Source organism: Chiloscyllium plagiosum, unplaced genomic scaffold, assembly GCF_037043375.1.
Source record: "Chiloscyllium plagiosum isolate Xiang-an unplaced genomic scaffold, Cpla_swu_hap1 HiC_scaffold_45, whole genome shotgun sequence".
Lineage (NCBI taxonomy): Eukaryota > Metazoa > Chordata > Chondrichthyes > Orectolobiformes > Hemiscylliidae > Chiloscyllium > Chiloscyllium plagiosum.
In genome coordinates, this window is record NW_028270183.1 from 8,458,610 (window position 1) to 8,481,434 (window position 22,825).

General features: G+C 41.7%; 1 protein-coding gene across 1 annotated transcript in view; it reads right to left on the minus strand.

Annotated features, from left to right (window-relative positions):
- LOC122552261 (complement C3-like) overlaps nucleotides 1-19,340 on the minus strand; it is a 115,016-nt gene extending 95,676 nt beyond the window's left edge. Inside the window, exons 1-6 of the mRNA XM_043694948.2 lie at nucleotides 19,203-19,340; nucleotides 18,615-18,804; nucleotides 9,028-9,190; nucleotides 7,200-7,270; nucleotides 4,670-4,764; nucleotides 1,126-1,208 (exon numbers count right to left, since the gene is read on the minus strand). Of these exons, the coding sequence (XP_043550883.2) occupies nucleotides 1,126-1,208; nucleotides 4,670-4,764; nucleotides 7,200-7,270; nucleotides 9,028-9,190; nucleotides 18,615-18,804; nucleotides 19,203-19,267 (667 nt within the window). The 5' untranslated portion in view covers nucleotides 19,268-19,340. The remainder of the gene's footprint in view (nucleotides 1-1,125; nucleotides 1,209-4,669; nucleotides 4,765-7,199; nucleotides 7,271-9,027; nucleotides 9,191-18,614; nucleotides 18,805-19,202) is intronic.
- Between the last annotated feature and the right edge of the window lie 3,485 nt (nucleotides 19,341-22,825).

Consider the following 22,825-nt stretch of genomic DNA (forward strand, 5'->3'; position numbering starts at 1 on the left):
TACACAGCCTCCCTGAAGAGCATCCCACACCCACACCCTATCCCCGTAACCTCGCATTTATGATGGCTAACCCATCTACCCTGAACGCTACAGGACATTTAAGAACGGTCGATCAACCTAACCTGCACAGCTTTGCACTGTGGAAGGAAACTGGAGAACCCAGAGTACATCCACGGAGAATGTGCAACCTCCACACAGACAGTCACCTCACGCTGGAATCAAACCCAGGTCTCTGGTGCTGAGGCAGCAGTGCCAACCAATTATGCAGAAGGGAGGATCCATTGGCAGCTGAAGAATAGATCCTACAACTCAACAGAGTGATCTTAGCATCTAATTGCAAAATCACAACAACACAGTCAGCTCCTCAATAGCACGATGGTTGCATTCTTGTGCAACCCTGTGTTATAGAAAAATTGCACTTTACAAACAATGTTTAAAGTGTTGCTGCTGTAGTCACGTTACAACCAACACACATTTTAAAAGATTGTTCTTTAGAAACAGCGGCCCCACTTCCTCAATCACGATACAGTGAGTTTGCATTAACAAAACGCACATAATAACAGAACAACCTGTGCACTGAAATGTTTTGTCATAGGTTTTGTACAATTTCTATTTTAGTTGTTGATGGGGTGGAAGTGCCACTGCCCACAGGCCAACAATTATTGCCCATCTCTAGTTGCCCAGAGGGCAGTTGAGAATCACTGACAATGCTGCGGGTCTGGAGTCACATGTCAGCCAGACCCAGGTAAGAATAGCAGATGGCCTTCCCTGGAGGACACAGTAGGGTTTTTCTTTTATGACATCTGGCAGTGCTAGCGTGGTTATCATTGGACTGGCTTTGAATTCCAGATTTTTCTTTTAGTTGAGTTCAGATCTCCCCAACTGCCATGGTGGGACACCATGCTCCCAGGAGAACAGCCTGGGGAATCTGAATTACTCATCAAGTGACAGCACCACCCTGCCACCACCTTGCCAAATGTAGCAGAACAAAAGGCTAGGTTTCCAAACTGTAACATTTATGCTGGTTTATTAAACCTATACCTTGAGGTGTCTTCCTTTCAGTATCTGTTTTAATAAGACAAGGCAGGGCACAGAAGAAAGTAGACATTAGTTCAATTTACCCACCATATTCCTTAACTTCAAACTCAGTGGTGTAATTGACATGGCTGGCCTCTTTATAGCTTGCAGCAATCTTCCACACTCCAATGCTGGAAAATACATCAGTTAAAAAATTTCAGATGTTTGCTTTATTCATTATAAAGAATGGCAAATCTATGGGTCTCTACTATTTTAAAATCTATTTAATTTAATCAAAATACATTCCCCAAATACCAAAGCAAACTTAGCTCTTGTTAGCTTTTGTTTAAAGAACACACTGAACAATAAAGTTCAAATTCAACAAAGCATTTTGAATTATTAGGTTAGATTACTTACAGTGTGGAAACAGGCCCTTCAGCCCAACAAGTCCACACCGACCCACCGAAGAGCAACCCACCCAGACCCATTCCCCTACATTTACCCCTTCACCTAATACTACGGGCAGTGTAGCATGGCCAATTCACCTAACCTGCACATTTTTGGACTGTGGGAGGAAACCGGAGCACCCGGAGGAAACCCACGCAAACACGGGGAAAATGTGCAAACTCCACACAGACAGTTGCCTAAGGCGGGAATTGAACCAACTCTCTAGCTCTGTGAGGCAGCAGTGCTTGCCACTGTGCCGCCCATAATTAACTAAAGAAATAAGTTAAGCACTGCTGCCTCACAGAACCAAGGTCCCAGGTTCGATTCTTGGTGACTGTCTGTGTGGAGTTTGCTCTGCATGGGTTTGCTCTGGTTTCCTCCTGCAGGTCAGGTGAATAGGCCATGCTAAATTGTCCTATGCGCTAGGTGCATTAGTCTGAGGGGAGTGAGTTACTCCTTGGATGGTCAGTGTGGACTGGTTGGGCCGAAGGGCCTGTTCCCACACAGTGGGGAATCTATTCTAATGGAATGAAGGGTCTGTATTTAATAAGAGGTTTCACACCTCCCTTTTGTACCTTAACATCTGTGAGCAGTTCCAAATGATAATCAGAGATTGCACTGAGTCAGTGACACGACAATAAACCAAGTGGGGATAAATTGACTGAGATTTCAACTCTGTGAAACCCCTCCTTGAGCTGCAGGAATACTGTACAATTTTGTTTTAAGCTCTGGACCAAATGAGCAGGCAGTGGAAGCTGCATGAAGTAACTACCTAGTAGTTGGAAAATTCCAAGTGGAATCGAGCTCAGAGTGTGTTTTTGGGAGATCTGATGTTCCGAAAGCCAGAGGGTCAGCTGGGAAGGCTTCGAGCAAAATGTGAATTGATTTGGAGTTACCATGTAATGCAAGGAATTGGCCTCAGATGCTAGTCCACTATGTCAAAAACAAAACTGTGTTGCAAGGTAGTGCTTGCTAAAACTATTCATTTTAATGTATAACTCTCAACCTCTTAATTCACTGACTGTTAAATTAACCCCAATTGAAAATGTTTAATTTCTAAACTCCTAATGTCTAGTTGAGTCACAAAAAAGGCCTAAGTCTGCATTAATTGACTCTTCCCTTCGGAGACCATGCTCTTATTTTCTCAAGAACACCATTAGTAACACCAGGTGGTGAGCGGCCAGAAATGTCAATTCTGATTTCTCTCCACAGATGCTGCCACACCTGCAGAGCATTTCCAGAAATTTCAGTTTTTGCTTCTAATTACAGCATCCACAGTTCTTTCAGTTTTATTTTGTATATATACCCACTTGCACTTCTCACTGCTCCCTCTTAGACTGATATTTATATCGACTCACAGTGTGATCACTGTTTTTTTTAATGGCTGGTTTTTACGCCTACTCACAGTGTTAAGTATGTAAGTTAGCTCACTGAGCAGGAAGGTTTGTTTTCAGACATTTCGTCACCATGACTAGGTAACATCAACATTAAGAGTCTCCAGTGAAGCGCTGGTAGCGTGTCCCGCCTCTCTGTGCTCACTGCTCCCTCTCAGACTGATATTTACAGGTGCATAAGGTCTAGAAATTTCTAACAGAAACTTTGCAGCATATTTGCTAAGTTGTGTTATGCAGTTGAAGGAGTGTACTGTACCTTTAAGAGAGAGTGAAAGCTGTTTTGCATTGAGAGCTAACAGGCATCTGTTGTGTGACTAGCTAGCAGTCTTAATGTATACTGTAGAAGTGAAAATATCTAATATTTGGCTGTGAGACAAATACCTGAGTTTTGATTGCTGTTTTGACAACCATTCAAATTTAGCCAATCCGTTTAACTTATGCCCCAGGATACTAAAACCCAGTCGAGCTTGAATTTATTGTTTTTGCCAATATCAAACCCTGCAATGAGACAATCCAATTTTTGGGGAATAAAGAAGCAGACATTTTGAGAGTCAGATAGATAGTAACTGCCATCAACAGTGTAACTGCCAGCACTCTCTATCAAAGGTAACATCTTTGTAACAAAAGATCAAAGACAACCCAGGGAAATCTTCAGCCAGTGATTTTGAAATTAAGTTGATGCAATTTTAATATGGGCTTTTATTGGAACAGAATCTCATTATAGAGTTGGAGGTAGATAAGAAGCATTTAAGAGAAACGGGGCTTAGATTTGTAAATTGTTGCTATTTAATGTTCACTTTTACAGTTAAAGAATAAATTGATTTTATTTCTTTAAATAGTGGAGTTTGGGAGTTCTCTTTAACAGATCGAGGCAAGGTGACCTTTTGGTTTAATTAGCAGGAGAGTTCACCGCCCTGTTGTAACACTTATAAAAGTTCCTACGGCAAAAAAAACCCTAAAAAGGGAGTCATAGAATCATCATAATCCTAAAAAAAGTCCTTAAAAACTGTTTTTAAAAATTACCATGGTTACAAAAACACTTACAAGTTAATAACTAACTTTTTCAGACACACAGAAAACTCCATATATCACTGCTTCGAGATTCAAAAATTCAAACTTTACAAATGATATGAAATATAAATACAAATCACACATTGCCACATTATATTTGTTGTTGATGTGCAAATTGAAGATGCTGTTTGCATGACTTCAATTAAGTTGTAGATTGAGTGAGGTTTTCCAGAGTAAATCAAATTATTTTCTTCTACAAATCAAATTGTTTCGTATTGCTGTCCATTATGCACAAAATGAAGGCTCTCACATTTTAAGCATCAGAATCACTTCAAGAACAATAATCTTTCGTTGTGTTAATCTCCAGGAGAACTTAACACAAGTATCTAAAGTTTAAATCCTATGACTGTAACATTCCTACTGTGACTAGTCTTTGCAAAGAATTAGATCAGAGTGAAGCTGGAAAAGCACAGCAGCTCAGGCAGCATCCAAGGAGCAGAAAAATTGACATTTGGGGCAAAAGCCCTTCATCAGCCCTTTGGAAAGAATTAGTCATGAGTGTCACATGATGATCAATTAACATTTATTAATATATATATATAATCTTATTAAAATTAGCTAATAGCTTAATTAGTTTACTGTTTGACAAGCTGTGGTATCATTTAATAGCTTCCGTATTAGTTACGATTGTGAAAAGACATTAAACTGTGAACTTGCCAAGTCAATGAACAATTTAAGAGCATTTATTCACTATGCCTTGGCACCGAGCTGTGGTTGTACTTTACACTTTTTCCACTTACTTCACAATCTCGGGTACTTTAAAGGTGCTTCCAGTAATACCACTAGCATCTTTGGCAAATATCTCGTCCCTCCTCACAATAACACCTTGTGGATTCTGAGAGAAAGATATGCAGTGAGAACATATTCTGTCTGGATGTAGGTTTGCTACATCTCACCAACATATTCCATCCTAACCAAAATGAAATACTCAATAACTATGGCAATCAACTGAGTTCCAATATTGATTTTGGAACCCAAAGTTTGGGAATCACCAGTAACTTTGTTTCTTTAAGACACAAAAATTGCTCAAAGGGGCTCAAGACTATCAGCTGATCCCAATCTAAGTTTTTGGTGCTTAAGAAAAACGGGGATCCCTGCAAGAGAAAGTATGTTTGAGTTCATCTTTAGAATTCATGGAGGAACATAGACAAAGGGGAACCTGTAGATGTGGCGTACTGAGATTTCCAAAAGGCCTTTGCCATGAAATGTCAAATCAAAAGTTACTGCACCAAATAAGGGCTTGTGTTGTAATGAGAAACAGAATAGCATGGACAGAGGATTTGGTAGTTAACAAGAAGCAAAGAATAGAGATGAATTTGTCATTTTCAGATAGGCCCAGCTGTAATTAATGAGGTGCGATAGGAATCAATGCTCAAATCTTCGCCATTCAGAACCAATGTTAATGACCTACATGAAGGGACTAAAATGTATGTTGCTAAATCTGCTGAAAACACAAATATAGGTGGGAGAGTAGGTTGTGAAGTGGATAGAAGAAGGCTGTACTGAGGAGGTTAGTTGAGGTGGGAAACCTCACAACCTTTATAAAGTTCTTGGATAAGCACTTGAAATGTCATAACATTCAAGACTATGGGTAGAGTGAGGGAATGTGAGACTGGTATCAATTGCAGTATATTTTTGGTGTAGAGACTTGATGGGCCGAAGGGCATCTTCTGTGCTGATTGATCCTATACAGTTAGGTTAAATAAGCACCAAAGCATTGGCCACTGGAGCATAATGTGGGAAAATGTGAACTGGTCCACCTAGACAGGAAGGATGGAAAAGCAAGATAGCATTTTAGGATAGTATCCTTCGAGAGAAGAAGGTTGAGTGGCCATCTGATAAAGGTTTTCAAAATCATGAGCTGGTTGGACAGAGTAGATAGGAAGAAGCCGGCCCCATTTGTAAAAGAAGAGAGAACAAGAGGGAATGGATTTAAAGTCATGTGCAAACAAAACAAGAGTGACATATGAAATATATAGGTCCACCCAGTGAGCAGTTAGGGTCTGGTATGCACTGTCTGGAAATGTGGTGGAGACTGGTTCAACTGAGACATTCATGAGTGGCACTCAAATATTATTTTGAAAAAAAATGGTGTGCGGGTATTTGGAACAAAGGCAAGAGATTGGCACTAGTGAACACAGGTATGATGGGCCAAATGGTCTCCTTCTGCACCATACTTCTGGGATTAAAAGAGGTAAAGGAACTCTGTAGTTCAAAGTTTGTGCGAAGATTTGTAGCTCGGGTGCTCGTTGTTGTGGTTCTGTTCGCCGAGCTGGAAGTGTTTGTTGCAAACGTTTCGTCCCCTGGCTAGGCGACATCATCAGTGCTTGGGAGCCTCCTGCGAAGTGCTTCTTTGATGTTTCCTCCGGTGTTTATAGTGGTCTGTCCCTGCCGCTTCCGGTTGACGCACGCAGACAACAAGAACATGAATTCGACTGGGACAACACTATTATCATAGGGCAAGCCAGACAGAGAACAGCCAGGTAATTCCTAGAGGCATGGCATTCATCCACAAACTCCATCAACAAACACATCGACCTGGACCCAATATACCAACCACTACAGCGGACAGCTGAAACTGACAACCAGAAGGCTCCCAAGCACTGATGATGTCGCCTAGCCAGGGGACGAAACGTTTGCAACAAAAACTTCCAGCTCGGCGAACAGAACCACAACAACTCTGTAGTACAAAGGGATCTGAATCACTCAGTGGATGAATACTGTAATGATCATATCATTATCTTCTGTATTTCTGATTATTGACAAAAATAACACAAGGACTGTAATTGTACTGAATTCAAGTTTCACTATCTGCCTTGGTGGGATTTGAAGACACGTGCCCAGAACATTAGCCTGAGGCTCTGGTTGGCTCACCCAGTGCCATTATCACTGCACCACTGCTTGTTGCTTCCCACCCATGTTAGCTGCTGAAGACTTCACCCGATCGCAAGCCTATTCGCAGAAGCATTGGGAGAGAACCAGTCTCTGAGCTGCTTCTCACTAATTCTTTCCAATCTATTTATAGGGGCGGCTTGTCTCTCAATGGTTGTCACCCTGGGTGGTTTTTCTTGGGCAATTTGGGGTCTTCAGATACTGTGATCGAGGTTGAGATCAGGTGGCCTAGCTCTGTCCAGCGATTTAACCAGACACCTGTCTGGTTCAGCTCCATCCTTTACAAACTGAGATACTGAGAAGCTCTGAATTGCACTGTCCTATGAATGAGACAAAAAGGTCTTGTGCAGTTGTATGAAATATAAGAATATACATTACCACAAAATCAGCAAGAACAGTTTTTTTGATGGGCTTCATGTCATTGTTCACAGTAAGCAAACGGTAAAGAACTGAGGAAAAATTAAACAAACAACAATTAATTCTCATTGTATGTTTTTGCAGTGAACTATAAATAAATAAAGCTTTGTGTGCGATAAAAGACATAATATTAAAAAGCAGATAAAAATCACACAATGAATTATAGTATTGTATATAAAAGTAGCGAAGCATGTTGCCATTGACAACTTTAGATAGGCAAAAGAAAGCAAGTTTTTTGAAATATATAGGATGGACATTGAATGTTGTAGTGAGCTAAGCATTGACTTTTGAGATCTGGGTGCAAACTCCAAACACAGAGTAAATATACCAGAGTCGTCCTCACAAAAGCTGACCTTGGATGTAAGGAGCTAATGATGTTGCATTTCTATTTCTTTTTTCCTTTTTTTTCTAATAGGAGATTCTAATAAGCAGTAGTGTTTATATTCCCCAGCACCCATGTTAAATGCTGCATTTCTATGACCACATGAGTCCAAAACATTTCACACTCAATTAAGAATTTCCCCAATGTAGCCATAGTTGTAATTCAATAAACCTGACAGCGAATTCAAAATTCAACAATGCAGCTGTCTATTTTTTAGTGATGCTGATCCAGGGATAAATACTAGGAAGGACATCATTTCTGTGCTCAAGTCCTGAAGTGGGATTTGAAGTCACAAGCTTCTAACTTAGAGATAAGAGCACTAACAACTGACCCACGACAAATACCACAACACCACCTCAAGTGAAAGATCTATCTATCCAAGTTGGACAGCTATTACAGATTACATTCAGAAACAATGTTATTTTACAAACAAAAAATCCATCATCATTTTGTTCATGGTTATTGGACTGAATTTTAAAATGCTTGTCCTGGAGCTCCACTTATATGTTTGAAACATAGAATTTTTCATATCCCACAGAACTCAACAGCATTGGGAAAATATTAATTTACGTCTCCATCTGACTGAATATCAAAAAAATTATCCTCACTCATAACAAAATGGCTCCATTAAGTACAAATGCAGGACGCACACACACACATGCTGATCAAAGGTTTATAATTTAATTCAAAGTTGCAATCTGACTCAGAAAACCTAATGGAAAGAAACATGGCTGTGCTGAAACAGAGATCACTGCTCTGAGGTTGAGCTGCCTTATGCTGATGGCAGAGGATGTGGCTGTACTATAGAAATAGGAGGAAGTCATTTAGGCTCTCCAGCCTGTTACATCATCCAAGGGGATCATGGATACCTTGTGACCTACTCCTTCTATCTGTCTTGAGCCCATTAGCAAAAGGTTGCAGATCCTCCATCACTGAGTGTGTTAAAGGTTGAGAAAGTAGGTTTTTTTTGGCCTCTCGGTGAATCAATGGATGTGGCAGCAGGGTGAAAATTAGGAGGTCTCGCACAATATCAGCTATGATTAGTTTGAGCAATGGAGCAGACTTGGAAAGCAATGCTACCTACACCTACCCTTATCTCTTATATTCATGTGTTGATAAATTTGGTTAACAAAGTTCTACTAATCTCGGTTTTAAATGTAATAATTGATCCAGCATCTGTTGCATTTAAGGAAAAGAATAGCAAACATCTCCCACCCTTCAAGAGAACAAATGCATCTGTGTGTGGCTTCAATGCAAACACCTTTAATCCTGAAAGAAGAATCCTACTCTCCACTCCCAACACCACTCAACTTGACACGTCACTCCATTTCTTTGAAAATAATCCCATCAACATAGTTCTTTACTTCTATATTAAAGAGATATCAGAAATAATGCAGCCGTAGTTACCAGTCTGAGTTGGTGTATAGATTGGTTTATCAGTCTGGATAAATATGTGTCCTGTTTGATATGAAATAAGGATGACTCGCTCCAAGTGAAATGCTATTGATATTGCTTCCAACACCACATATTCAGGTAATTTTGTATCTTTGGGAATTCTTTCACTGGGTATCTACAAAAGAAACATAGAGAGAAGTTCCAATCAAAATAAACACAGTTGTTATGTAACTATTGCCCCCAGCAGTTTATTTTTGGCCTAGATATTTCCTAGGGTTTCACCTGCACTGAGTGAATAGCTTTGATTATAATAAGGCCCAATTACAGAGTTATGGCTCTGGCATCCCACTGCAGTACTGTGTAGGGGTCTTTCCTTGCACAACGCTTCTTGGTTGTGGTCCTCTGACATTGCAACTTCTGTCCTTTTTATCAAATGGGATGGTGGGATTCAATATGTCTGTGAGATCCGTGAGGCAGGGAGGCCATGTCAAACAGGGTGTGCTGTAGTGACTTAAGTTAACAAAGAAGGACTGTGCAGATGTTGGACTTCTGAAATCAGACATTCTGACGAAGGGTCAGTGGAGTCAAACTCTGTTTTTCCTCTCTACAGATGCTGTCAAACCTGTTAAGTTTTTCCAATACACACTGTTTTGCATACAGCAGTCACGCCCCATCATGTTGGGGCCCTGAGTCAATCAGTGTGCTCAGGTATGGATGGTGAGAGGAGCTGCAGCTTCAAGTAATCAGGTCAGCAATGAACAAACCGATACAGCGCTGACATGAAATGTTTAGGTAACTGCGAAGCCCAATGAAGAAGACCTGCCTCTGGACACTGCCATTCCTCACATGGTCAGAGATTCGCAGGGAAAAGACAGGCAGCTGTACCCAAGGCTCTCAAAGGCCAATAGCAAAAAGGGGAAGGGTCTATCCAAGGTCTCACTGCTGTGCTGGCTTCAGTACATCAGCACTTGGTGCTTCAATAGAATGGGTGGTATACTATGTTGTTTCTCATTAAATAATGTTGGTCTTATTAACATTGATCTCCCCTAGTGCTCGCCCTGTGCAATGTAACCTGCATACCTCTGTCTAAGTCATTTTGAACTGTACATGCTTGCTTCCTATGATTTGCCTGTATCTCTCATAACCAAAGCTTATCACTGTACTTCGGTACACGAGACAATAAATCAATCAATAATTACTGTGGTACCTGTGCAGCCTTCTGAGTGGTCTGAGTAGAATATTTAAATCAGAGTATCCACTTTCCAGAATGGTAATGTTTTATTTGCTGTGCGTCCATTAAAGCACTTGGGAAAAGGAGTGAGTCAAAGAGTCAGGGCAGGCAGGAACAAAGCAGAGAATGACGTAGGACTGATAAATAAAACTGCACTTATTTCAATGCAAGAGGCTCCACAAATGAACTCAGGGCACAGTTGGAAACATGGAACTGGGATGTCATCGCAATTACAAAGACTTGACTCAGGGATAGACAGAACTGACAGCTTAATGTTCCAAGGTATAGATGCTATAGGAAGGATAGAAAGGGGGCAAGAAAGGAGAGAGTGTGGGGATAACAGTAAGGCTGTACTTAAGGAGGATATTCCTGGGAGCATGTCTAGGGAGGTTATTTGGTGGAACTCAGAAATAAGAAAAGGATGATCACCTTATCGGGATTGCACTGTGGACCCCACAATAGTCAGCAGGAAATTGAGAAGCAAATTTGTGAGGAGATCTCAGTTATCTGCAAGAATAATAGGGCAGTTATACTAAGGGAGATAACTTTCCAAGCATAGACTGGGACTGCCATAGTGTTATGGAGATGAATTTGTTAAGTGTGCACAAGAAAATTTTCTGATTCACTATGTGGATGTACTATCAGAGAAGGTGCAAAAGTTGACCTACTCTTGGGAAATAAGGCAGGGCAGGTAACTGAGGTGTCAGTGGGGGAGCACTCTGAGGCCAGTGACCATAATTCTCTAAGGTGAAAAAGGATAGACAGGATCTAAACGTTGAAGTTCTAAATCGGAGGAAGGCTAATTTTGAAGGTATTAGGCAAGGACTTTTAAAGTTGATTGGGGCGGATATTCCCAGATAAAGGGATGGCTAGAAATGGGAAGCCTTCAAAAATGAGATAAAGACAGTTATGTTCCTGTTAGGGTGAAAGGAATTGCTGGTAGGTGTAGGGAATGCTGGATGACTCAAGATGCTGAGGTTTTGGTCAAGAACAAGAAGAAAGTACAGTACATGTCAGGTATAGACAGCAGGGATCATGTGAATAACTAGAAGAGTAAAAATACATTAGAAGTATACTTAAAAGGGACATCAGGAAATCTAATGGGGTTTTCCATTAAGTACAAAAGAATAAGTAGAGAGAGAATAGGGCCCCTTAAAGATCACCAAAGGCAGCCCATGTGTGGAACTGCAGGAGATGGGGGGGATACTAAACTAGTATTTTACATCAGTGTTTACTGTGGAGAAGAAAGAGAGAGAATTTGGGGAAATAAAATGCCCATACTACAGAGAAGGTGGTGCTGGACATCTCAAAATGCATAAAGATGGATAATTCCCTGAGTCGTGATCAGACATACCCTAGAACTCTGTGGGAGGCTAAGGAAATGATTGCTGGTCCTCTTGCTGAGATAGTTGTATCATCAATAGCCACAGGTGAGGTGCCAGAAGACTGGAGGTTGGCAAATGTGGTGTCACTATTTCAGAAAGGTGGTAAAGACAAGCCAGGGAACTATAGACCGGTGAGCCTGACATCAGTGATGGGCAAGTTGTTGTAGGGGATCCTGAGGGACATGTATTTGGAAAGGCAAGGACTGATTAGGGATAATCAACATGGCTTTGTGTGTGGGAAATCATGTCTCACTAACTTGATTGAATTTTTTTGAAGAAGTAACAAAGAGGATTGATGAAGGCAGAGTGGTTGACGTGACCTATGTGGAAGTCAGTAAAGCATTTGACAAGATTCTGCATGTTTGACTGGCTAGTAAGGTTAGATCAAATAGAATACAGGAAGCATTGCCATTTGGATACAGAACTGGCTCAAAGTTAAGAGACAGAGAGTGGTGGAGAAGGGTTGCTCTTCAGACTGGAGGCCTGTGAACAGTGGAGTGCCACAAGGATTGGTGCTGGGTCCACTGTTTTTCATCATTTATATAAATGATTTGGATGTGAACATAGGGGATATAGTTAGTAAGTTTGCAGATGATGTCAAAGTGATGGTGTAATGGATAGCAAAGAAGCGTACCTCAGAGTACAATGGGACTTGATCAGATGGGACAATGGGCCAAGGAGTGGCTGATAAAATTTAATTTAGATAAATGTGAGGTGCTGCATTTTGGAAAGGCAAATCAGGGCAGGATTTAGACACTTACTGGTAAGGTCCTGGAGAGTGTTGCTGAACAAAGAGACCTTGGAGCGCAGGTTCATAGTTCCTTGAAAGTGGAGTGTCAGATACCCAAGATAGTGAAGAAGGCATGTGATATGCTTGCTTTTATTGGTCAGTGCATTGAGTGAATAAGATGGGACATCATGTTGCAGCTGTACAGGATATTGATCAGGCCACTTTGGAATATTGCAAGCAATTCTGGTCTCCTTCCTATTAGAAGGATGTTGTGAAACTTGAAAGGGTTCAGAAAAGATTTAAAAGGATATTGCCAGGGGTTGGAGGGTTTGAGCTACAGAGAGAGGCTGAATAGGCTGGGACTATTTTCCCAGGAGCATCAGAGGCTGAGGGGTGACCTTCTAGAGGTTTATAAAATCATGAGGGGCACAGAAAGGGTGAATAGCCAAGGTGAGGGAGTCCAGAACTGGAGGGAATAGATTTAAGGCGACAGTGGAGAAATTTAAAAGGAACCTAAGGGGCAACATTTTCACACAGAGGGTGGTACGTGTATGGAATGAGCTGCCAGAGGAAGTGGTGGAGGCTGGTACAATTACAACATTTAAAAGGCATCTGGATGGGTGTATGAATAGGAAGGGTTTGGAGGGATATGGGCCAAATACTGGCAAATGAGACTAGATTAATTTAGGATATGTGGTCGGCATGGACAATTTGGACCCATGGCTCTGTTTCCATGCTGTACAACTCTATGACTCTATGATAATCTTATTTTACAGAGACAAGTATTCTACTGACTAAAATAATCAAAAATGTTTGTTTGGGTCTGAAGTCTTTGGTCTAGCCCAGTGGTGGCTTTATGCATAATGTGTATAACATAGATGACACGAACAATTTCTTCAATCCTTTGTTAGCGGCTTTCTGCACCGCAGTTGATTTTCTGCCCAATCATTGTATACTGTATCCAGACTGATCCATCCTCTTGATGAAATGTACAATTCAAGTTGCATCAAATTGTTCAAGTGATCTATTTTGAATTGGTTTCTAGATTTACGCATAATCAAGTTCATCAGGCTAAATTTGTGTTCGCAGTCAAGACTTGATGCTGGAAAAGGTTTGTATTAATGTCCAGAAGAATGGACATTTCTTGAAACAAGTCATCTTTTAGGGCACAGTTTATCCAATCTCTGAACACCTGAATTGAAATAATTTTGATGTTTTCCACAAAAAAACCCAATGCGAAATCGCAATTTGTTCACATTTCTTTGTGGCCATAATTTCTTTGTAGTTTTTGTTTAAGGAATGAAATATTTGGATATCAAAAACACCATATTTTCTGTTCCAAATTCATAACCAGTTGTCTTGGAGATTACAGCTTCATCAAATGTAGGTCACTCCACTTATTCCTGTTTTGGAAATCTACTATACAGGTGGTCACATAGGAGCTGAATAAGTTAAGGGAATGCTGCAGTGTCCACTTCACTGTTTGGAACTTCCTGAACCTTCTTAACTTCATCACTCATTCACCTCAATATTGACTCATCAGTTTGTTAACCTTGGTCTCTGCAAATTACGTCAGTTCAATCATTATCTCACAACTTCTCCGACAGAAGTTACACAGTGATGCCAGTTCACCGACAGCATCAATCAGAGCTGTCAATACAACAAGATATTGTGGCTTTGCGAGTTTATTGGATCATTGCACTTATTCACTTGCTCTGTGCTGTACTTGATCAAGACATTATAGGAGAAAGTGAGGACTGCAGATGCTGGAGATCAGAGCTGAAAATGCGTTGCTGGAAAAGCGCAGCAGGTCAGGCAGCATCCAAGGAGCAAGAGAATCAACGTTTCGGGCATGAGCCCTTCTTCAAGACATTATAGCTTTGCATTAATGCACTCACTGTGAAGTGTTTTGGCAGTCTCCTCACTTTATTCAGAGATCTAAATGCCACAGCATCACACTCTATGATTTTGGCATTTTCCTCGAATTGTCCTTTCCAGACTGCTGAACATTACATACACTGTTCTTAGAAGTGTTTCAATATCTTGCGTCATTGACAACCGTGTCCAAGCATCACCTACTCCCAGATCTTCTCAATAAACAATGCTGTGCTATCCTGTCATGTTTGATTTCATGCTAAAATATTGGTGCGACTCCATATTTCTTTCCCAGCATAACAAAAGCTCAGTTTAAAAGAAACATCATCTTCTGTAAGCCAAGGTAACCATGAATATGAGATTGCTTGACTTCTATCAGACGGAGACTTTGCCGGTTTCAAAATTCCTGCAATGACAGTCCTGTGAAGAACTTCCAATAATCTTCTTGCATCAAAATGCCCGTCTACGATAAATGCATGAAAACGTCCATGAACTGTTTGGTAGAATTGATGCACTCCATAATTTCGGAGGTGTAATCCCTGCTCTGTCAGCTCTCATTGATTACTGATAATGTCATTGAAAGCAGGTGTGACATTATCTTTGACGGATGACGCTCTCGCGTAACCACATGCACATCAGTTGGACATTACAGTCTGGATTATACTCGAGGACGTGGGGGTGAATGGTAACATTTATGGGAGGAATCAGGGTCCGTGACATGTTCCTAAAGACTCCAGGAATCATAGAATCATTACAGTTCAGGAGGAGGCCATTTAGCTAATCATGCCTACACTAGATCTGATGCCTTGTGCCAACCTCCTGCTTTTTCTCCATGCCCCTACACACCATAATGAGCCAAATAATCATCCACTGCCTTCTAGAATGCCTCAGCTGAATCTGCCCCCACCACAGTTCCAGACAGTACCTTCCAGACCCTAGCTCTCGCTGTGTGAAAAATCTTTTCTCACATCACCCCCATCACTTTCAAATCTATGACCTGTCCTTCCTTTATCTTTCACAAGCGGGAACAGCTGCTCCCTATCTACTTTGTCCAGACAGCTCGCAGAAACCTCAATCAGATTTTCGCTCAGCTTTCTTCTCTCTAAGAATACTATCCAAAACACTATCCTGCTTTTCTATCCTTCCTGCCTGAGTGGATGAGTTCGCATTTTCCCAAATTATGCTCCAGCTGCCAATGTTTCGCCTGTTTACTGAACGATACTGTAAGGAATCATAGAATTAAACAGAAGAGGCCCTTTGGCCCATCTATCTCTACCACCAAAAATACACTGCTACTGACACCAGTCTCACTTTCCGAATTAGAGCCTTGAACGTTATGGCATTTCAAGTGCTCATCCAAAGTACCTTTTAAAGGTTGTGAGATTTCCCATCTCAACTATCCTCCTCTGTGCAGGCTCTCACCTTCTCTTCACGATTGACTATCCTACCAATACATATTTTCTGCATCACCATTGTTTTATTTTGCACATCACTATAAATCTGTGCCCTCCCATCCCATTTCCTTGTACGAGCTAGAACAGCTTCTCCCCAGCTACTGTGTTCATCACTTCTACAGTGTGCCCCCCTTCCCCTGCCTATGTCCAGCTCTAATCAGTGTTTCATACAAGTTCAACTTCCCCTCCTCGTTCTTGGACTCGATGCCCCTATTAATGACGTCGAGGAAGCAAAGGTCAATTGTGTGCCATGCTGGAAAACTAAGGTAAAGAGATTGAAAATGGCTACCTCAGATATCTCTGTTTATTGTGCAACTGAATGGAGAGAACATCTGAAACTTCTATACCCTACACTAGTGGGTACATCACTAAGTAGAGTCAGGCAGTGCAAGGGTACAGTGGAGATTCAGGCATAGTGGTGGACTAAGTCATATGAAGAGCAGTCTCAGCATGTCAATGTGCTCAAAGTTTATGACCAGGGAGACTTTCTGATTGGGCGGGTTCCACTTTAATATAAGTAATGCAAAACTCTAAGAGCATGCAGCCACAGATGAGTTCACTGTATTAGAGCTGTTGTAACCTTAAGGCTGCGCCGGGACATGGTGTGTGCCCATCTCAGGCTTTTACAGAGATGAGATCAGAAGGAGAGTGAAGACACGAAGTCACCATTTTATTGCATAACCTAAGAAACCTGATGTCCATTCCAAGCAATGACTAATGTTGAGATCAAAGGCCTGACAGCTGACTGTGTAAATTAAAGCATTGCATTTATAGAACATAGAACATAGAACATAGAACAATACAGCACAGAACAGGCCCTTCGGCCCACGATGTTGTGCCGAACTTCTAACCTAGATTAAGTACCCATCCATGTACCTATCCAAATGCCGCTTAAAGGTCGCCAATGATTCCGACTCTACCACTCCCACGGGCAGCGCATTCCATGCCCCCACCACTCTCTGGGTAAAGAACCCACCCCTGACATCTCCCCTATACCTTCCACCCTTCACCTTAAATTTATGTCCCCTTGTAACACTCTGTTGTACCCGGGGAAAAAGTTTCTGATTGTCTACTCTATCTATTCCTCTGATCATCTTATAAACCTCTATCAAGTCACCCCTCATCCTTCGCCGTTCCAACGAGAAAAGGCCGAGAACTCTCAACCTATCCTCGTACGACTTCCTCTCCATTCCAGGCAACATCCTGGTAAATCTTCTCTGCACCCTCTCCAAAGCTTCCACATCTTTCCTAAAGTGAGGCGACCAGAACTGCACACAGTACTCCAACTGTGGCCTAACCAAAGTCCTGTACAGCTGCAACATCACTTCACGACTCTTGAATTCAATCCCTCTGCTAATGAACGATAATACTCCATAGGCCTTCTTACAAACTCTATCCACCTGAGTGGCAACCTTCAAAGATCTATGTACATAGACCCCAAGATCCCTCTGTTCCTCCACCTGACTAAGAACCCTACCATTAACCCTGTATTCCGCATTCTTATTTGTTCTTCCAAAATGGACAACCTCACACTTGGCAGGGTTGAACTCCATCTGCCACTCCTCAGCCCAGCTCTGCATCATATCTAAGTCCCTCTGCAGCCGACAACAGCCCTCCTCACTGTCCACAACTCCACCTATCTTCGTATCATCTGCAAATTTACTGACCCACCCTTCGACTCCCTCATCTAAGTCATTAATCAAAATTACAAACAGCAGAGGACCCAGAACTGATCCCTGCGGAACTCCACTTGTAACTGGGCTCCAGGCTGAGTATTTACCATCTACCACCACTCTCTGCCTTCGACCGGTTAGCCAGTTTTCTATCCAATTGGCCAAATTTCCCTCTATCCCATGCCTCCTGACTTTCCGCATAAGCCTACCATGGGGAACCTTATCAAATGCCTTACTAAAATCCATGTACACTACATCCACTGCTCTTCCCTCATCCACATGCTTGGTCACCTCCTCGAAGAATTCAATAAGACTTGTAAGGCAAGACCTACCCTTCACAAATCCGTGCTGGCTGTCCCTAATCAAGCAGTGTCTTTCCAGATACTCATAAATCCTATCCCTCAGTACCCTTTCCATTACTTTGCCTACCACAGAAGTAAGACTAACAGGCCTGTAATTCCCGGGGTTATCCCTATTCCCTTTTTTGAACAGGGGCACAACATTCGCTACTCTCCAGTCCCCTGGTACCACCCCCGTTGCCAGTGAAGACGAGAAGATCATTGCCAACGGTACTGCAATTTCCTCTCTTGCTTCCCACATAATCCTAGGATATATCCCGTCAGGCCCGGGGGACTTGTCTATCCTCAAGTTGTTCAAAATGTCCAACACATCTTCCTTCCTAACAGGTATCTCTTCTAGCTTACCAGTCCATTTCACACTCTCCTCTTCTACAATACGGTCCCTCTTGTTCGTAAATACTGAAGAGAAGTACTTGTTCAAGACCTCTCCTATCTCTTCCGACTCAATACACAGAAGATGTCTCTGAGCAGAACAGTCATCTTGGTAGCAGGTAACTCTAAGGCTGTTTCTGACTTCTCTGCTCAACCAAACCATGCCCTGCCCTGTTCATCTGGTTGACGACTATCTTGTGCCATCTCATGATCTTCACCCTCACCTTCCTCCTCATAGGTTTCCTATCACTCCTGCAATTCCTCCTCTTCTTTGGTGATGCTGGAGATAGAGAGTACAGCAAAGCACTATGAAGGCAAGACACTCTGAGATACATTGCATTAATCATTAAGGGAATCAAGGATAATGGGGACAAGGGATTGAGGGATTATGAGTTTGAAGGCTGTAGAAGGAACATCTCCAGACCATAATGTTGAGAACAAAGCCCAGACCAGTGTTTGCTAAGTAAAGACTGCTAAAGCCACAAACCCTTTTAAACATTTAATTTTTCAGTTCACTTACCTTAACAGGCACTGAGATTTGGTTATTATTGTTTGATAAAGCAGCATTAGCTCTAAATATTATGATATTATTTTTCGGGAAAAATTGTAAACGAATTTCAACATCTAAGTCTTTGTTGCTATTGTGGCCTTCCACAACTACATTTTCCTCGCTTTCAACTCGCAGAACATTCGGGGCAGTCAGTATGTATCTGTCAGGAAAAAAACAAAGCAATTACCATTTCCTCAACAGCAATTATTAGGATGCTCTCGTAACAATGTACCTCGTTGATTTCAGAAATGGCTTAAGTGGACCGGTGTAGTTATAGTTCAATTTTGCAAACTGAAAACTAATCGATCTTCTAACCATTACTGAACAGAAGGCACCATTACCTCAACTGATCGAAATAAATAAATTTGCAAGAAGGAACACTCTTATAAACTGTGACAATAATCGATGTAGAATATCAGGTATAATTGAAGTGAATAGTGTAGGTCCATTAAAGGGGAAGTTGGACAAGCATATAAAAAAGAAGAGGAAGGAGGATTATAATAAATTAAGATATGGAGAAAACTGGTTGGGATCAAATGAAGCAGAAATAATACTTACAGAGGGGAACATTGACACAGTGCAGGAAAAACAACTAAGACAACAAGTAACAGTGAGGTCCTCATGTTGACCAACTGCTCCACCAGGACAAACTTTCGCAAGTAATTTTACTGACTTATATAAAATCCTAGCGGAGGCTGATTAATTTTTAACAATTGGGAAATTTGTACCACTGTTTGCTCTTAAAACGTCCAAACATTTGTTGCCCAGGCTGTTTGTTTAAGGGTTAATTAAAACCCAATAGTCTGGTAAAAATCCGGGAATAGCAAACAGTTCCTGACATTCGATGGCTTTCTGCCTAGGATTTAGAGTTTGACCTCAGCAACCTAAGAAGAACAAACACACCTTCCGAAAAGCTGTTCTCAAATCTGCAGAATGTATGCGCCAATGACCATTATTCTGACTGCTTAGTGTCAATGCAATGTGGAGATTTCAATGTATCCACGATGCATTCATCACATGATTAACTGCAAAGAAACCCAATCTCACTCCTGATGAAGAGCTTATGCCCAAAGCGTCAATTCTCCTGCTCCTCAGATGCTGCCTGACCGGCTGTGCTTTTCCAGCACAACACTCTTTGACTCTGAGCTCCAGCATCTGCAGTCTTCACTTTCTCTGTCCCGACAGGCCAGATTCATATTTTGTATCAGGTATGAGGCAAATTGACATGCAACACAAACTATGACAAATTCAAATGCAAAAAAAGTACAGACAACTCACTGGATTGCTTTTAAAACTTCAGTGTCTCAGTCGGAACAGCTGAATTGAACCAGCCCTACTCTACTGCAACCTGTACTGATGTCATGAGTGAGTTTAATTGGACACAATCTGCTTTAACAGGTGGAGGGAAAATATGTTAAAAAAAATCAGACAAGATTTGCATTCTCGCTAGGTAAGAGGCCCAGAAGCACAGTTATGGTTTTAACATGCCTCAATTCTCATGTTGGTGCGATTGTAGCTCTTCACAAGATATAAAGTAAACGGTGACATGAGCAGTAACAACAGCTATTCCACATAGTTCATCGCAGACCTACCATGGGTGAAGTTTGGATTTGTCATTGTGGCTGTGTGACCTACACTCACCTCGTGTTTGAAGCCTAATGTTCCTGATAGACAGGCAGGAGGCTGGAAGAACACAGCAGGCCAGGTCAAGAGGTGGAGAAGTCAACATTTCGAATGTAGCCCCTCGTCAGGACCCGATCGTAGCCTGTAATTTGTACAGAAGGGCAATTCAAAAATTGAGGTATTAAAAAAAAAACAGCTTTAGATTGGGATGCAAGATCTACTCTCTGTATATTGTCTTGTTCAAAGATGATGACAATAATTAGTGAAGGCACCAAGTGAACCTCCAATTGATGCCTGCACAAAATTGGGAAATATTGGAGGAACACATGCTGAGCTGGAGTTCGATGCAGTCACAAAAATAGTGCTCAGGATCTCAATCAAACCAAAGTAAAACATTATCCAACTGATTAGTTCAAAATGACAGGATAAAAATTGAATTAAAAATTTACCATGGCAAATTCTTAAATGTGCAGCCTTAGATTTTCTGTTCAACTCTTGAAAAGGTAGGCAAAACAATATCACAAGATTTGCTCATGACCTTTATTTCTTTGAAGATCAGATCTCATTGGTTAAGAAATCAAGATATTAACACCTATTTTAAATCTCCACTTCTCCTTCACCACCATTAGAATCCCTACAGTGTGGAAGCAGACCATTCAACCCAACAATATCCAACCCAGATTTTCCTGTTACTCTATGTTTCCCCTGACTAATACATTGAACCTACACATCCCTGAACACTATTGGCAATTCACCTGACCTGCACATCTTTGGATTGTGGGAGGAACCCAGAGGAAACCCACACAGTCACAGGGAGAATGTGCAAACTCCACACAGACAGCCACCCAAAGCTGGAAGTGAACCCAGGTCCCTGGCGCTGTGAGGCAGCAGTGCTAACCACTGAGCCACCGTGCCACCCCTTGCCTTTAGCACTCCTTTTGTCTTTATCTGTGGACACTTTCTCCTCCTCTCCTGTGTCACTAGCAGAAAATCCACCATTTTTCAGCCTCTTTCACAGCTGAAGAAGAGTCATATCAGATTTGAAATGTTAACTCTGTTTTTCACTCACCACAAATGCTGCCAGCCTGTTGAGATTCTCCAACCCTTTCTGTCTTTGTTTCAGGTTTCCAGCTTCAGCAATATTTTGCTTTTATAACATAGAACAGTACAGGTCTTTCGGCCCTCCAGCTTTTATCCTACTCTAAGATCAAACAAACCCACACACCCTCCATTTTATTATCACCCATGTGCCTATCCAAGAGTCGCTTAAATGTCCCTAACACATCTGACTCTACTTCCATCGCTGCCAGTGCATTCCACACACTCAACACTCTGTGTGTAAAGAACCTACCTCTGATATCTCCCCTGAACCTTCCTCCAATCACCTTAAAATTATATCCACTCATGATAGCCATTTCCACCCTGGGAAAAAGTCTCTGGCTATCCACTCTATTTATGCCTCTCAACATCTTGTACACCTCTATCAAGTCACCTCTCATCCTTCTTCACTCCAATGAAAAAAACCCTAGGTCCCTCAACCTTTCTTCTTAAGACATGCCCTCCAGTCCAGGCAGCATCCTGGACCCTCTCGAAAGCTTCCACATCCTTCCTATGATGAAATGATCAGAACTGAACACAATATTCCCAGTGTGGCCTAACCAAGGCTTTATAGAACTACAGCATAACCTTGCGACTCTTAAACTCAATCCGTCTGCTAATGAAAGCCAACGCGCCATACGCCTTCTTAACAACCCTATCAACTTGGGTGGCAACTTTGAGGGACCTATCAATATAGACCCCTAGATCCCTCCATTCCTCCACACTTCCAAGAATCCTGCCTTGAACCCTGTATTCTGCATTCAAATTCAACCTTCCAAAACGAATCACTTCACACTTTTCCAGGTTGAATCCATCTGCCATTTCTCAGCCTAGATCTGCATCCTGTCAATGTCCTGTTGCAACCTACAACAGCCCTCCACACTATCCACAACTCCACCAAACTTCATGTCATCTGTAAACTTACTAACCTGCCCTTCCGCTTCCTCATCCACGTCATTTATGAAAATCAGAAAGAGAAGAGGTCTCAGATGAGCTCCCTGCAGAGACCACTGGCCAACAAGCTTCAGGCTGAATACTTTCCATCTGCTCTGTCTTCCATGGGTCAGCCAATTCTGTATCTAGACAGACAGGTTTCACTGTATCCTATGCCTCCTTACTGACCAAATGAGCCTACCATGGGGAATCTTTTCAAACGCCTTGCTAAGATCCACGTACATGGCATCCACTGCTCTACCTCATCAATGTGTTTTGTCACATCTTCAAAAAAATCAATAAGGCTAGTGAAGCCTGCCCCTCACAAAGCCATGCTGGCTGTCTCTAATCAAACTTTGCTTTTCCAAATAATCATAAATCCTGTCTCTCATAATTCTCTCCAATAATTTGCCCAGCCTTATCAATGCAAGACTGACTGATCTGTAATTCTCAGGATTATCCTTATTCCCTTTCTTGAACATGGAAATAGCATTTGCCACCCTCCAATCATCTGGTACTACTCCAGT